Genomic DNA, 15,086 nt, shown 5'->3' with positions numbered 1-15,086 from the left:
CTCCACTCCACAATTGCGTGTTTAGATGTCAAAAATACAAATGAATGCGAGAATACAAACGCATGACAATGCAACGCTATAATGTATGCAGTCACGTGTTCGAGACTGTCCAATGGCAGAGGGTGTGATGTGAACAGAGCCCTCCCTCGCCCTCTTGAGTGGCAGCAAGTTTCCTGGCGAGCACGCCGATGCTGGCCATATATAAGGTACACACTGAGGAGGTGGCAGTCGCTGTGAAAGCCATCCACCCCTCACACCTGCACGCACACGCATACATACACGTCCCACCCCCCGCACACCCACATAGTCACTTTCTCTTATTAGTTCCCGCACACTCGGCCGGATGGACGCCATAGGGAGCCCCTTCAGGAGAGTTATGGACAGCAGGACGAGCAGCTACGGCTACAGCCGCTCCGCAGGCACCCCCTCCACCATTGGATTCCGCTCCCAGACGTGGTCTCGGGCCAGCCCCGGTTCTAGCGTGAGCGCGACGTACAAGAGGAGCTCGAACAAGCCCCGCGCGGACACTTTCGAGCTGAGTCAAAGTTCCCTCCTGAGCGCGGACTCCTCCAGGCGCTCCAACGAGAAGGAGCAACTCCAAGGGCTCAACGACCGCTTCGCCGTGTACATCGACAAGGTGCACTACCTGGAGCAGCAGAACAAGCAGGTCGAGGACGAGATCCAGGCGCTGAGGCACCAGCAGGTGTCCCGCTCGCAGCTGGGCGACCTGTTCGACCAGGAGCTGCAGGAGCTGCGCACCACCCTGGAGCAGATCCACCGCGACAAGGCGCAGATCCAGCTCGACAGCGACCATCTGGAGGACGACATCCAGAGGCTGAGGGAGCGCCTGGACGACGAAGCCCGGATCCGGGAGGACACAGAGGCCATCATCCGCGTCCTCAAGAAGGACACCGGCGACTCGGAGCTGCACAAGTCCGAGCTGCAGAAGAAAGTGCAGGCGCTGCAGGACGAGATCGCCTTCATCCGCAACAACCACGAAGAGGAAGTGAACGAGCTTCTGGGCCACATCCAGGCGTCTCAGGTGACCGTGGAGAAGAGGGACCCACAGCGGGCCGACATCACCGAGGCTCTGCGCGAGATTCGCAGCGAGCTGGAGGGCCACTCCGACCAGAACCTGCAGCAGGTGGAGAGCTGGTTCATGTGCCACTACGCCAAACTCAACGAGGCGTCCGAGCAGAACAAGGACGCCATTAAGAGCGCCCGCGACGAGATCGGCGACTACCGGCGTCAGCTGCAGTCCAAGACGGTGGAACTGGAGTCGGTGCGCGGCACCAGAGACTCCTTGGAGAGGCAGCTGGGCGACATCGAAGACCGCCACAACAGCGACCTGGCCAGCCTGCAGGTAATAACCACCGCAACGTGCACTTCCAATGTAACAACGCTGTCACGTGCAGCTTTATGCATGGATATGAATTCACGCATCGCATTAATGCAGTTTAGAGTGATTGGCAAATAAATTCCCTGTGTCAAATTGTATTCAGTTCGTGTCATGAGAAAATGAAAATTCAAAACTATTCCTTGGGAAGGTTTCATATTATGAAATATTTTCTGTACTAGTCAGCAGCAGTGACTTTCTCCATTTAGTCCCACGAAAGAGTTAAAGGGAAGGACTGCAGCAGAATCAATCGCTCACCATCTCTCGCTCTCTCTGCACATTTTTGCTGAGTAAGAATCATGGCGGCATGCCCTCACTGGCCAAGTCCTTGCGTCACACCACCGCTCCCCCAGGGCGGGGTGCATGGAAATGAGGAGTCCTTAAGTGTATTTAAATATCTGCGCCAGAATATATTAAAGTGTTGACAGCAGGTTTAAAATAGAGTCAAATTGCTGATTTTCAGTAAAAGATTCTCTCAGTAATCTTGAGACAGAAGCTTATAATCCTCCCCTAAATCATGTGTTTATTTACCAGGAGACGATCCACCAGCTGGACAATGAGCTCAAGAGCACCAAATGGGAGATGGCGCGCCATTTACGCGAGTACCAGGACCTGCTCAATGTCAAGATGGCGCTGGACATAGAGATTGCTGCATACAGGTAAAACAAGCACAACGGGCTGCAACAATTTAAGTGAGAAAAGCCAGTTTGGAAATCGTACCCAACATTAAATATCAATGCAACACTTTTGTGTTTGCATAAATTGTCATTTCACAATTGCTATTTGCTTGCCGACCAATTCGCTGTGGAGGATATGGTTCAAGCTCACCCCGAGATCCTAATGAAGACAAGCGCTAGAGAAAATGAAAGGAGGGATAAAATAAAATAAAATCCCATTCGCAAACAAAAGATCTATAATTCCTCATAAAATGAGGATTTATTTACTCAACTGCAGAGAATATCAGGGATCTACTCACAGCAAGGCCTTCATAAGAGGAGAGGCCTTTATTTTTTTAAATTGTAAGATGGCTTCAACAAATGTCTACTAACAAATAATGATGCATTCATACATACATATTCCCTCGTGCTTGTCCTCATTAGGGTTGCTGGTAAATTGGCACTTATCCCATCGGATTTCGGACAAGAGGAACGGTACATACTGGTCACCAGTCAATCACAGTGCACAGATAGACAAACAACCATTCCACTCACATTGACATCTATGGACAATTGCGTCTATAATTAACCTCACACGCATGTTTTTTGGGGGATGTGGGAGGAAGCTGGAGAACTCAGGCAAGCATAGGGAAGCCATGGAAACTCCAATGATTAATTAAAATTGGTGAAATAATATGCAGAGAAACTAAATAGGAATGTGTTAACACATTTTTTAGGTGTACTTGTTTTTTGTGGTGTGTACCATGTGTCACTTGCAAGTCAGAGATCTCATTCACATTGACATGATCAGGTAGTGTATACTAAGAGGTCCCCTGTCCCCATTATACAACATGGAACTGGAGTTGGAACTCTTAACTTACAAGAATGTGTTTTGTAATGTAGGTGGAAAAAGAGATATCCAGAATATAATTATGATAAACAATTATTGCAAAATTTGATTAAGGGGAAAAAGTAACACTAATATATTTAATAATAAAAATTTTATACAAAAGTAATTAGATTATTGGTGTTAGAATTGTGAATTTACAAGGATTTCAAAGAGGGAAGCTTTTGTGTGTAGCAGGATTTTGTTTTAATATACAGTACATAGTGCCCGGTAATACATATGACATATTTGTCAACAATGTGTGATCATTTATTTTGCATGGAAAACAATGGCAGACAAGAGTGTTTCTATTTTTCGTCGTATAATCTACCAGTAGATCCTGTCGATTGTGCTTAGTCAATTGAAAATGAATTTCCCTACTTTGCTGCAGTCAACAGAAGCCCTGTTGTTTCAGTCTCAATTAGTCTAAAGATTATGTAATGAATATAAATTGAATAAGAAATATAAATAATAACAGAATTGGTCAATTGATTATTAATCATCCATATCATCAGTCAAACACATTTAGACAAATGGCCATCCTTGTAATGGGCTTATTCATTATCCCATCAGGAAACTCCTGGAGGGTGAGGAGACCCACTTCAGCACATTCTCCCACCGTCCAGCTGTTTCGTCCTCCAGAATATCAATATCCAAAACAGAACCTCCCAGGATGAAGGTGCAACATAAATTTGTTGAGGAGATCATTGAGGAGACCAGGGTGGATGATGACAAGGCCGATATGGAGGACGCCTTGGATCAGATTGCCCAGGAGCTCTCGGCCACACTAGAAGGCAGGGGAGGCGAGGAGGAAGACGAAGAGGAAGGTGACGAGGATGCCGAGGTGGAGGAAGAGGAAGTCATAGCTGCAACCGATGCTAAAGTTAGTTCGAAAGCACCGGCCAAGGAGGAAGAGGTTGGTGATGAGAAAGAGGGGGAGGAAGGTGACAAGGAGGAAAATGAAGAAGATGGGGATGAGGGGAAGAAAGGAGAGGAGGAGGCAGGTGACGATGAGGGGGTAGTAGAGGAAACGGTCCTGTGCTCCAAATCTCAGGAGTCTAAAGCCACTCCTGAGAAAGTGAAAGCTGGAGAGGAAGAAGATGAAGAGGGAGAAGAGGAAGCTGCCAAAGAGGATGAAGACAAAGCATCCAAAGATGGAGATGACGAGGAAGAAAAGGTGGATGTCGACAAAGACAAAAAAGATGAGAAGGTAAAGGTTGACAACATTGTGACAGAAACAATTGTAGCCAATGTAGAAGTTCAGAAAACAGAAGCTTCAAAACCTGAAGCCAAAAAAGAAGAAAGTGTTACAACAGCACTGACAAAACCGGATTCCCTCAAACCTGAATCCCCAAAAGCTGGTTCCCCAAAGTCTAAATCCCCAAAAGCTGGTTCCCCAAAGTCTGAATCCCCCAAAACTGCTTCTCCAAAGTCTCAATCCCCAAAAGCTGGTTCCCCAAAGTCTGACTCCCCAAAGCCTGGCTCCCCCAAGATGGAATCGCCAAAAGCTGTTTCCCCAAAGCCAAGTTCCCCGAAGTCAGAATCCCCAAAAGCTGGTTCACCCAAGATAGAATCCCCCAAACCTCTCTCTCCTAAGTCTGAATCACCAAAGCCAGGTTCCCCCAAATCAGAATCTCCCAAGCCAACACCCCCCAAAGAAGACTCAGCAAAAACTACCCCTCCAAAAGCAGAGTCTCCTAAATCGGAAGCTCCTAAGCCTGCATCCCCCAAAGAAGACTCACCCAAGGCTGGCTCCCCCAAGGCAGAGTCCCCTAAATCAGAATCTCCCAAGCTCGGATCCCCCAAGGAAGACTCACCCAAGGCTGGCTCCCCCAAAGCAGAGTCCCCTAAATCAGAATCTCCCAAGCCTGGATCCCCCAAAGAAGACTCACCGAAGGCTAGCTCCCCAAAAGCTGAGTCCCCCAAATCCAATTCCGCAAAGCCAGACTCACCAAAGGCTGAATCTCCTAATACAGACACGAAAAAACCCGACACATCCAAGCCTGCCGAAGACAAAAAGAGTGACTCTACAGAAGACAAGAAGATGAAGGACGCCGCCATGAATGGTGACGTGGACAAGACGAGCCCGAAGGAAGAGGAGAAGAAAAAGGGCGACGGAAATGACGTGATCATCAATGGCGTGGACGAGAGTCCCGTCAAGGACGACGGCAGCCAGAAGGTGGTGATCACCAAAACGGTGGAGACCATCACCACGGGGGAGGACGGCTTGCAGCAGGTCACCAAATCGGTCACGGTTACTGAGACGGTGAAGGAGGTGGAGGAGGTGCTGCAGGAGAAGATGGTCTCCACCATCAAGACGGAGAAGCAATCTAGCCATTCCATCAAGCAGGTGACGGAGGGTGACTGAGGAAGTGGGCTCAAATCGGACGGGGCGAGCCAGCGTGATGACAAGCAATCAAGCAGAACTAACATAAGAGAACACCATAAAGCTAGAGTGACATAATACAACATACAAATCTTATAGCGAAGCCAAATGCTACAAATGTTAGAAATGCATGTTCGCAGACGCAGTGAGGGGCGAACCATTGAAACATTTTATCTTCTTCCGTTCTTGCTGCAATTCAACTGATGGGTTTGTGGTTTTTGGGGTGGGCGGGGCTTTGCATGCTATAGCTCAGGGGCTGGAGGGGAGGGCACTTTCCTCTCCTATGTATGTATGCTAAAGAGCGAAGATAGTGTATATTATCAGATTCACTATATGGGAAATGACTTTTTAGCTTATGTAAATGAGGGAAGGGTGGTGTGGATGGATGGTGGGTGGCGAATTGGGGGGCTGGGGTCCTCTGCACACACAAAAATGCATTGCTGAAGTAGCCTTATACCTAACGTTAACATAGCAACTCAGCCAAAAAGAAACTACACACCTGCCGCAGTGAATGACAACAGGACGATCACACAACCATATTGACCATATGCAGTTCCCAATGAACCCTGAGAAAGTCTTAGCCTTAAACATGCTTTTGGATCCGTGTCTGTTATGTTGACCCGAGTGCAAATACAAAGAAATACTGTATTAGTGCTTAGGGACTTACATTCTTGTATATGCATAGGAACCTGACTTGAATTGAAATACAGAAATATGAGGTGCTACTGTTTGCAGTCCCATGACCTTATTCATCACCAATGATTTCCCAGCAGCATTTGCTCAATAAACGTCATCATGAAGTTAATCGCCACATTCTCCTGTCTTTTTCATACTATTATGTCAGCATGTTACAAACATTAAACAACAAAAACAAATATTGAAATCACTGAACAATGTATACTGATGCGTAAAAAGCAAACTAATGCAGTGTTTTATCTTGCCATTTGTGACAAATGAACTCAAGAAGCTAAGCAGTGGAAGTTCATCATTACTTCCGTTCACATACAGTGGACATAAAAAGTCTACACACCTTCTACACACCCTTGTTCAAATGTAAGGTTCTTGTGTTATAAAAAAGTGAGACCATGATAAATCATTTAAACAAAATCCACCATTGTGACCTAAAACCTGTACAGCTAAATTGATTTTTATCTGTCTTCAAGAGATGATGGAAAAATGGGGATGATGGAGATCATGTGGATACACAAGTAAAAAAAACAAAAACATGTCAATACACAAGTGTGCACACCCTCTTATAACTGGGATGTGGCTGTGTTCAAAATTAGTACCAAATACCAGTCAGGGTTAGTACAAAACCAATCTTATGCTACAAAGCAAAACATCAGGAAAACCCTACTAGAGCATCTGAAATGTGCATCACTTGAAATGGTGGCGGTGTGCTGATGCTAACTCGCATTTAACATGCTTGAGCCCACGTTTTTGTGGAAAATGTTTATTGGCGGTATAGCCCCGCTTATTGAAGATTTCTTGGGGATCAATCCATCCATTTTCTGAGCCGCTTCTCCTCACTAGGGTCGCGGGCGTGCTGGAGCCTATCCCAGCTGTCATCGGGCAGGAGGCGAGGTACACCCTGAACTGGTTGCCAGCCAATCGCAGGGCACATAGGAACAAACGACCATTCGCACTCACAGTCATGCCTACGGGCAATTTAGAGTCTCCAATTCATGCATGTTTTTGGGATGTGGGAGGAAACCGTAGTGCCCGTAGAAAACCCACGCAGGCACGGGGAGAACATGCAAACTCCACACAGGCGGGGCCGGGGATTGAACCCGGGTCCTCAGAACTGTGAGGCTGACGCTCTAACCAGTCGGCCACCGTGCCACATTTCTTGGGGATGATTTTTAAATATATTTTTTTCAGTGCAATTATAATGGGTGTCAATTATTCACAGATTTTTGCTATTTGCGGTCAGGCTCGGTCCCTATCGTCCAGTGTTTTATTTTGGTTTAGGGATATCTAGCCCATCACAACCCCTCTTATAGTATCCCACAATTGATTGAATCGCACTATACAACATTAATTTTAGTTTTAAATCCAACAATGTTCTGATATTATATACCATTTATGACCAAGCTTTAATTCATTTCACAAACCTAAGGTTGTGTGGGCCAGATGTGTTTTTAAAAAAATGTTTAATTGGGTAACTGATTAAAGTAAAATAAAGTTTTGGACTTTTTGACTAATATCATTGATGTTCTTCATATGTGTATATGTGATATTCCCCCCCCCCCCCTCTTTTGTAAGGGTCAAAGGGATCTCTTTAATGAAAATGTTTCTAAAACAGCACCCCACCCTACCTCGTTCCTCGTGTCTTGAGCAGCTTTATGGACCTAATTTTTCTTCTTCCTTATCACTATTTTTTTTTTTCTTGACTGCTTGTGCTTGTCAACAGCTATACATCCTCTGAATCTACCTCATTTGTTTCGTATGAATTTATTCTGTTTTTAAATATTGGTCACAATCACATGAATGATTGCAGTTTATTGCAAAACCTTTTTTGACTCGTTACGTCTCTGTTCCTCTTTCGTCGTTTCGTGTCTTTGTCCTTCACCACCTCTTCTTTATCCCTGTGAGAGTGGGGGAAGAGGATGGTGTCTGTTTACTGGGTGTGGCTGGAACATAATGATACAGATGTTGGAACTTCACCAATTCATAAAAATGTCTCAATAATTATTCATCATTACTCATGACATAATATTCATAATTTCCCCTACTTAGTAGTACCACATTCACTAAATGGATATGAAATGAATTATTATTTTTTTTTTTTAATGTAGCACGTTTTGGACGGCTGTGCTACTACTTTTTCCTCACTCACAATTGTCTCTTGCAATATTAGACCATATAATCTAAAATATTAGACAGAAAAGCAATGCAGACATCACACACGGCGAGAACAAAATATATATGCGTCGGAGTCCGTGCTTCAGCCAAACTATGTGTTTACCACACTTGTAAGGATTTGTGATCATAAATATTAAACAGCTTTAACATTTACCATTGTGGGCCGGATTATTTCCCGAGCTGATCAGGGAGGAAAAATCACAACACACCAAAGACCAAATGTCAGTCGGGATAAGATTTTATAAATATCCAATAACGAGGCTTTACCGACTGATCAGGACGGAGGAAAATTCTCACATATGGCCCAATTATCGGTATGTGTATGCTCTGCTTCAGGCTTGTTGATGCTCTCGCCTCATGCACAGCAGCCCTCAGAGACGAGGACCGCCGGCTCATAGTGCTCTCAGGTCAGATGGTTTGGTATGTCTATGCAGACAATCAATAATTGGCAATTATAATGTAATGCCATATAATAAAAAAGGAGTAAATCTTTACTATTTAATCAGCCGTCTGAGCAGTGTGCCGGTGTGATTTAATTTTATTTTATAAAATCAGAGGAAATGAAACAGTAGCCAAAACCTTTGATGCTAACACAATATCATTCAGGCCATTGTACAAAATCTAATCTGAACTTTAACTTTGAAATCACGATTGCAAAAATTACATTAATTTGGTACTGAGACAAAACTAGTCACATCACATTTGACCACTGGGGGGCAGAAAAACAACTGCGAACAAACTACTAGATGTCGTTAGAAATTATTTTTGGTACTCCAGAACATACGATTCTACAAATAGAATGATATAACGTAAGTAAATAAGCATTCACAATATGATGTGGATTTTTTTCCCTTATGAAGCTTTGCTTTCAAACACATTCAAACATTCCTTGTTTTTCATTGAATTTCTGTAAAAAAAAAAGGATTCCATGAGCCAATATGCCTACTATTTGGTAAACAACAATGCTGGATGGTATTGCTTGGCATTTCTGACCAAAAAATACAAGAGCGATAAGTAAGGCACTTTAAATCATCTCTCAGTGCACACTGTTGTTTAATATTGTAAATTATTAATGTGAATTATTTTTGTGGTTAACGTTTACAGTGGTGTAGAACTGCACTTCATCATACAGATAGTGGTTTCCAATATAATGACTCATGGAACTAAATGAGTACGCCTAAATACAACCCCAATTCCAATGAAGTTGGGACGTTCTGTTTAACTTTAAAAACAGAACACAATGATTTGCAAATCGTGTTCAACCTATATTTAATTGAATACAGTACAAAGACAAGCTATTTAATGTTCAAACTGATAAACCTGATTGTTTTTAGCAAATAATCATTAACTTGGAATTTTATGGCTGCAACATGTTCCAAAAAAGCTGGGACAGTGTCATGTTTACCACTGTGTTACATCACCTTTTCTTTTAACAACATTCAATAAACATTTGGGAACTGAGGACACTAATTGTTGAAGTTTTGTAGGTGGAATTATTTTCCATTCTTGCTTGATGTACAGCTTCAGCTGTTCAACAGTCTGGGGTCTCCGTTGTTGTATTTTACACTTCATAATGCGCCACACATTTTCAATGGGAGACAGGTCTGGACTGCAGGCAGGCCAGTTTAGTACCGCACTTTTTTACTACGAAGCCACGCTGTTGTAACACATGCAGAATGTGGTTTGGCATTGCCTTGCTGAAATAAGCAGGGGCGTCCATGAAAAAGACGTTGCTTGGATGGCAGCATATGGTTCTCCAAAACCTGTATGTACCTTTAAGCATTAATGCTGGCTTCACAGATGTGTAAGTTACCCATGCCATTGGCACTAACACAGCCCCATACCATCACAGATGCTGGCTTTTGAACTTTGCGTCCATAACAGTCTGGATGTTTCTTTTCCTTTTTGTGGACACGATGTCCACAATTTCCAAAAAACAATTTGAAATATGGACTCGTCGGACCACAGAACACTTTTCCACTTTGCATCAGTCCATCTTTGATGAGCTCGGGCCCAGAGAAACCGCCAGCGTGGGTGTTCTTGATAAATGGCTTTTGCTTTGCATAGTAGCATTTCAGGTTGCACTTACGGATGTAGCACCGAACTGTATTTACTGACATTGGTTTTCTGAAGTGTTCCTGAGCCCATGTGGTGATATCCTTTACACATTGATGTCGGTTTTTGATGCAGTGCAGCCTGAGGGATCGAAGGTCACGGGCATTCAGTGTTGGTTTTCGGCCTTGCCGCTTACATGCAGTGATTTCTCCAGATTCTCAGAACCTTTTGATCATATTATGGACCGTAGATGACGAAATCCCTAAAGTCCTTGCAATTGTACGTTGAGGAACATCGTCCTTAAACTGTTAGACTACTTTCTCATGCACTCGCCCCATCTTTGCTTGTGAATGACTGAGCAATTCAGGGAAGCTCCTTTTATACCCAATCATTGTACCCACCTGTTCCCAATTAGCCTGTTCACCTGTACGATGTTCCAAACAGGTGTTTGATGAGCATTCCTCAACTTTCTCAGTCTTTATTGCCACTTGTCCCAGCTTTTTTGGAATGTGTTGCAGCCATAAAATTATAAGTTAATGATTATTTGCTAAAAACAATAAAGTTTGTCAGTTTGAAAATTAAATATCTTGTCTTTGTAGTGTATTCAATTAAATATAGGTTGAACATGATTTGCAAATCATTGTATTCAGTTTTTATTTATGTTTAACACAACGTCCCAACTTCATTGGAATTGGGGTTGTATTAGCAAAACCTTTCGGTATAATTCAGTACATTTGTACACCACTGCAAACTACAATATTGCAATAATGTTGAATTTATATCTCTTTATTAATGCCAAAGCTTAGCATTATTATCTTTGTGGAGGCAGAATATTTTATCAGAATATGTAAAGGCAGATTTAAGTTATTTTATTGCAGCATATTAGATTGTGCAGGCTTTGCTAATGAAGTGTCCTGTTAGATGCCATGGCACATAGGTGTCAAACTGGTGGCCCGGGGGCAGATCAGGCCCTCCACATAATTTTATATGGCCCGCGAAAGCAAATCAAAATCGCTAATTGCTTTCTGGTGTCATACCATTGACATATTTGCAAGCATTTTTTTTTGTTACCAATCTCCCTTTGAAAAGAAATGTAATAGTTGAAAAACATGTTTTTTATAGGCTTCTGATTTCAAAACTGGTTATTCATGAATGTGTTTTGTATACTGTAATTACAGTATATTAGATAATCTTTCATTTATATGGGTCCACAGTCGTAGCGGCCTTCTGAGGGAAATCATAACTGCGATGTGGCCCGTGACAAAAATGAGTTTGACACCCCTGCCATGGCACGTGTTTCTGCAACATTCTGCATCAGTGGAAACTTTAAAATGTGTTGCAATATCTTGTTGCATTAATTCTTATCCATATAATCACCATATTGTACACTACCTGTATGCTGAAACCTTGTGCTGTGACTTAGACTCTTAACAGTACAGTGGTGGGCCAAAGTTGACTAAAATCCTCTCAGTGTTAAACTATCTAATGTCAAGAGTGTTATGTCTGCTCTTTACACTTTTGTTCAACAGATCTGACTTGAAAAGTCATGTTGCTATTTTGGCTCAGCAGCTAACCTTTGGCCTTCACAGGCAGCACACGCATGCGTCTGCTCCTATTGGCCAAGTTTGCGTGTCCATCGCGGTATGAAGGCTTCTCACAGGTGTAACTTGAAGGGGGCTTGCCAGTCACACAATGCCTGGGCTCATGCTGCTATAAAAAGAGAGTGGAATGTCAAGCGGGTCTCACTTTGGGTCAGCCAGAGTGCGTGCACAACTTCGAAGGACTGAGGGCTCACGTAAAATCGCTTCAAGCATGGCGGCTGTTCATCGCCTGGTTATCGTCCGCCACGGGGAGAGTGCCTGGAACCAGGAGAATCGCTTCTGTGGCTGGTTCGACGCTGACCTCAGCGAGAAAGGCGTGGAAGAGGCTACGCGAGGAGCAAAGGCCATCAAAGATGCGGGCATGAAGTTCGACATCTGCTACACCTCTGTGCTCAAACGTGCCGTCAAGACCTTGTGGACAATCATGGAGGGCACGGACCAGATGTGGCTGCCCGTGATCCGTACGTGGCGCCTCAATGAGCGCCACTACGGAGGCCTCACTGGTCTCAACAAGGCCGAGACGGCCGCCAAGCACGGTGAGGAGCAGGTGAAAATCTGGCGTCGTTCCTTTGACATCCCACCTCCACCCATGGACAAGGACCACCCTTACCACTCCATCATCAGTGAGGTGAACTAACAGAAATTGAAGTATAAAATTGGGCTTTTGTTCAAACTGGTGCTTAATGGTCGTGTGCCGTTTAATCAACCTCCAGTCCAGACGCTACAAGAACCTGAAGCCCGGTGAGCTGCCTACCTGTGAGTCACTGAAGGACACCATTGCCCGTGCCCTGCCTTTCTGGAATGATGTAATCGCGCCTGAAATCAAAGGCGGAAAAAATGTTATCATCGCCGCCCATGGCAACAGCCTCCGTGGAGTCGTCAAGCACCTTGAAGGTGAGCACAAAAAGAGAAAGACAAAAGAAATCGCCATTTATGACGTCAAAGCCCATAGAAGGGTTAATTAATTCTTGGAAACACACTGAAAGTTTGGTTGAGCAAATGTACACACAAAGCCAGTCAGACATACACGCACACACATTAACAGTGGCTATAAATAGCAGCCATGGGCTCAGGGACAAGAGAGAGGGTCATGAGCCTGGTTCCCATTACAGTTGTGACCTTTATCTAGAAAGGTTTCGTGGAGTGGCCAGAGAGACTTACACATGCAAAAAGCCACAAGGGCACTAAATGTCACATAAGACAGTCAAAAATAAGCAACAGTAGGAGACCATTTCTGTCCCTCAAGGTACAAGGCAAGGCAAGCTACACTAAAGTACGCTAAAAGTCTAAATAAAGTTGAACTTTGCTGTCCTGGTAACTATTTCTACCATTCAGGGTTGCATCACTTCTGGAAGCTTTCCATGAGAATAACAATTATCATTAGAAAAATTGACAGTTAGTCCTATAACTTCCATCCATCTATTTTCTAATGCGCTTGTCCGCATTATGGTCAAAGGTGAGCTGGCGCCGATCTCAGCTGACTGTGGGCGAGTGGCAGGGTACACCCTGGACTGGTTGCCACCCCATTGCAGGGCACATAGAAAGTTACTTACACTCACATTCACAACTATGGACAATTTAGAGAACCTGACACACATGTGGAAGCCCAAAAAATCCCAAACTCAAACTCATGCTTGCCTGAGCTGAGATTCGAACCAATTACCTCTCAACAATGAGGCAGACGTGAACAACTTGACCACAATGCTGCCATCCTATAACATTGTATTTAGAAATATATGGAGACCCTTGCACTATAGAACGTTTATGTGTCAAAACCTTTTGTCAGTAAATTAATCTGGTAAAAGCACTCTTCAAAAAAAATTAAAGAAGTTTTAAAAAAAATATTGTTCATTATCGTGGAAAATGTCACTTTGTACATTTTCGGAAATACCACTTAACTTCATATGTAAAGTTTCTGGAATTGTATTACCCTTTACAGTCTTTTTACCTTTTCCACAACCTGAAATGCACAAGTCTGTTCTCAAGTTGTAAAATAAGACAAAGTTGATTTTTCTCCATATACTGTATGTTTTTCATCAATTATGAGCTCAATAGTTAAACATTAAAATCCTCCTCCAAAATACACATAAAAGATCAGATCGTGGACAGAAAGGGCAATGATCCAAATTAAAGTAGATTGCACTGGAGTCATTCCTACGCTAATAATAGCCACTAGGAGGTGTCTGGGGATCGCTTCGAGATGCTGCGATGTATTAGCCATTGCAATTCTGTAGATTATTTGGAAGAAGATCTTTGTGATATTTCTATTTTCTGCTTTAATACAAATGACTGTATGCAATGAAAATCCTGCTGTGTGCAATGCGCATCTTCACATCACTCACTTTATCCAGTATGTGCATTTTTTTCAGGCATGTCCGACGCCGCCATCATGGAACTGAACCTGCCCACGGGAATTCCCATCGTCTACGAGTTGGATGCAAACCTGAAGCCCCTGAAGCCCATGTCCTTCCTGGGTGACGAGGAGACCGTGAAGAAGGCCATGGAGGCTGTGGCTGCCCAGGGCAAAGTCAAGAAGTGAGCTCTTGCTGAGAGGCAGATAAAAGACACTGTGTCCTTACCTCCCATCCAAACAAATCCATCTTTGTAGTCCATTCCAAGTTCCAACAGGGGTACACTTGGGTCTTGCTAGCCTGCTGTTTGCTCCAAAGGATGACCTGTCAACTAAAACCAACAGGGCCACACAATACACATCCAGATCAACATGTAAACATCCTTCAGTTGTTTTAAGTTGTGGCCAAACCCACTTCCTGTGAGTCCCACCACCCTGACACCACCAATAAAGAAAGCATGTTTTATATAAGATTGTGTCTGGTTCCTTTTGAAAATCCAATATAATTAAATGTCTCTTTCCACTTTCTACACTTCAAATTACATTGTCCTTCTCATCCTTTGCTCCGCATTTAGAAATTTGTCTTTTCATCATAGTGCACATGGTCCTGTGAAATTTTATCCAGGACACTGAGATGAGGAGGGAGGGGAGTCATTGGGTTCAACATGGCAGCGTTCCCATAATGTGGGGACAAGTCTGATCACTGCCATGAAACTGAATTACTGCACTGCTTATACTGCATTACATAAAGGAGCAGAAGCAAAGGCATGAATGGATGACCATGGTAAAACTACTATAACTGTACATTGCAAAGGAACAATTATTTACATATTCTTAATGGGAGTCCATCTCCCGCATCAGCAGAAGAAGTTTAAGGAATTTCACATTCAG

At 43.6% G+C, this 15,086-nt stretch overlaps 2 protein-coding genes across 2 annotated transcripts; both read left to right on the top strand.

The window, feature by feature from the left end:
* Positions 1–213: 213 nt before the first annotated feature.
* nefma (neurofilament medium chain a) lies at positions 214–5,314 on the top strand. The gene is made up of 3 exons (XM_061799854.1): positions 214–1,363; positions 1,931–2,055; positions 3,512–5,314. The coding sequence occupies exons 1-3, from the start codon at positions 344–346 to the stop codon at positions 5,304–5,306; spliced, it is 2,940 nt and encodes a 979-aa protein (XP_061655838.1). The 5' UTR covers positions 214–343; the 3' UTR covers positions 5,307–5,314.
* Positions 5,315–12,056: 6,742 nt separating this feature from the next.
* pgam2 (phosphoglycerate mutase 2 (muscle)) lies at positions 12,057–14,666 on the top strand. The gene is made up of 3 exons (XM_061799859.1): positions 12,057–12,473; positions 12,559–12,739; positions 14,215–14,666. Exons 1-3 carry the CDS (start codon positions 12,057–12,059, stop codon positions 14,382–14,384), a joined length of 768 nt encoding a protein of 255 aa, XP_061655843.1. The 3' UTR covers positions 14,385–14,666.
* The last annotated feature ends 420 nt before the right edge of the window (positions 14,667–15,086 follow it).

Source organism: Phyllopteryx taeniolatus, chromosome 15 (assembly GCF_024500385.1).
Source record: "Phyllopteryx taeniolatus isolate TA_2022b chromosome 15, UOR_Ptae_1.2, whole genome shotgun sequence".
Lineage (NCBI taxonomy): Eukaryota > Metazoa > Chordata > Actinopteri > Syngnathiformes > Syngnathidae > Phyllopteryx > Phyllopteryx taeniolatus.
This window is presented reverse-complemented; position numbering and strand designations above follow the sequence as displayed.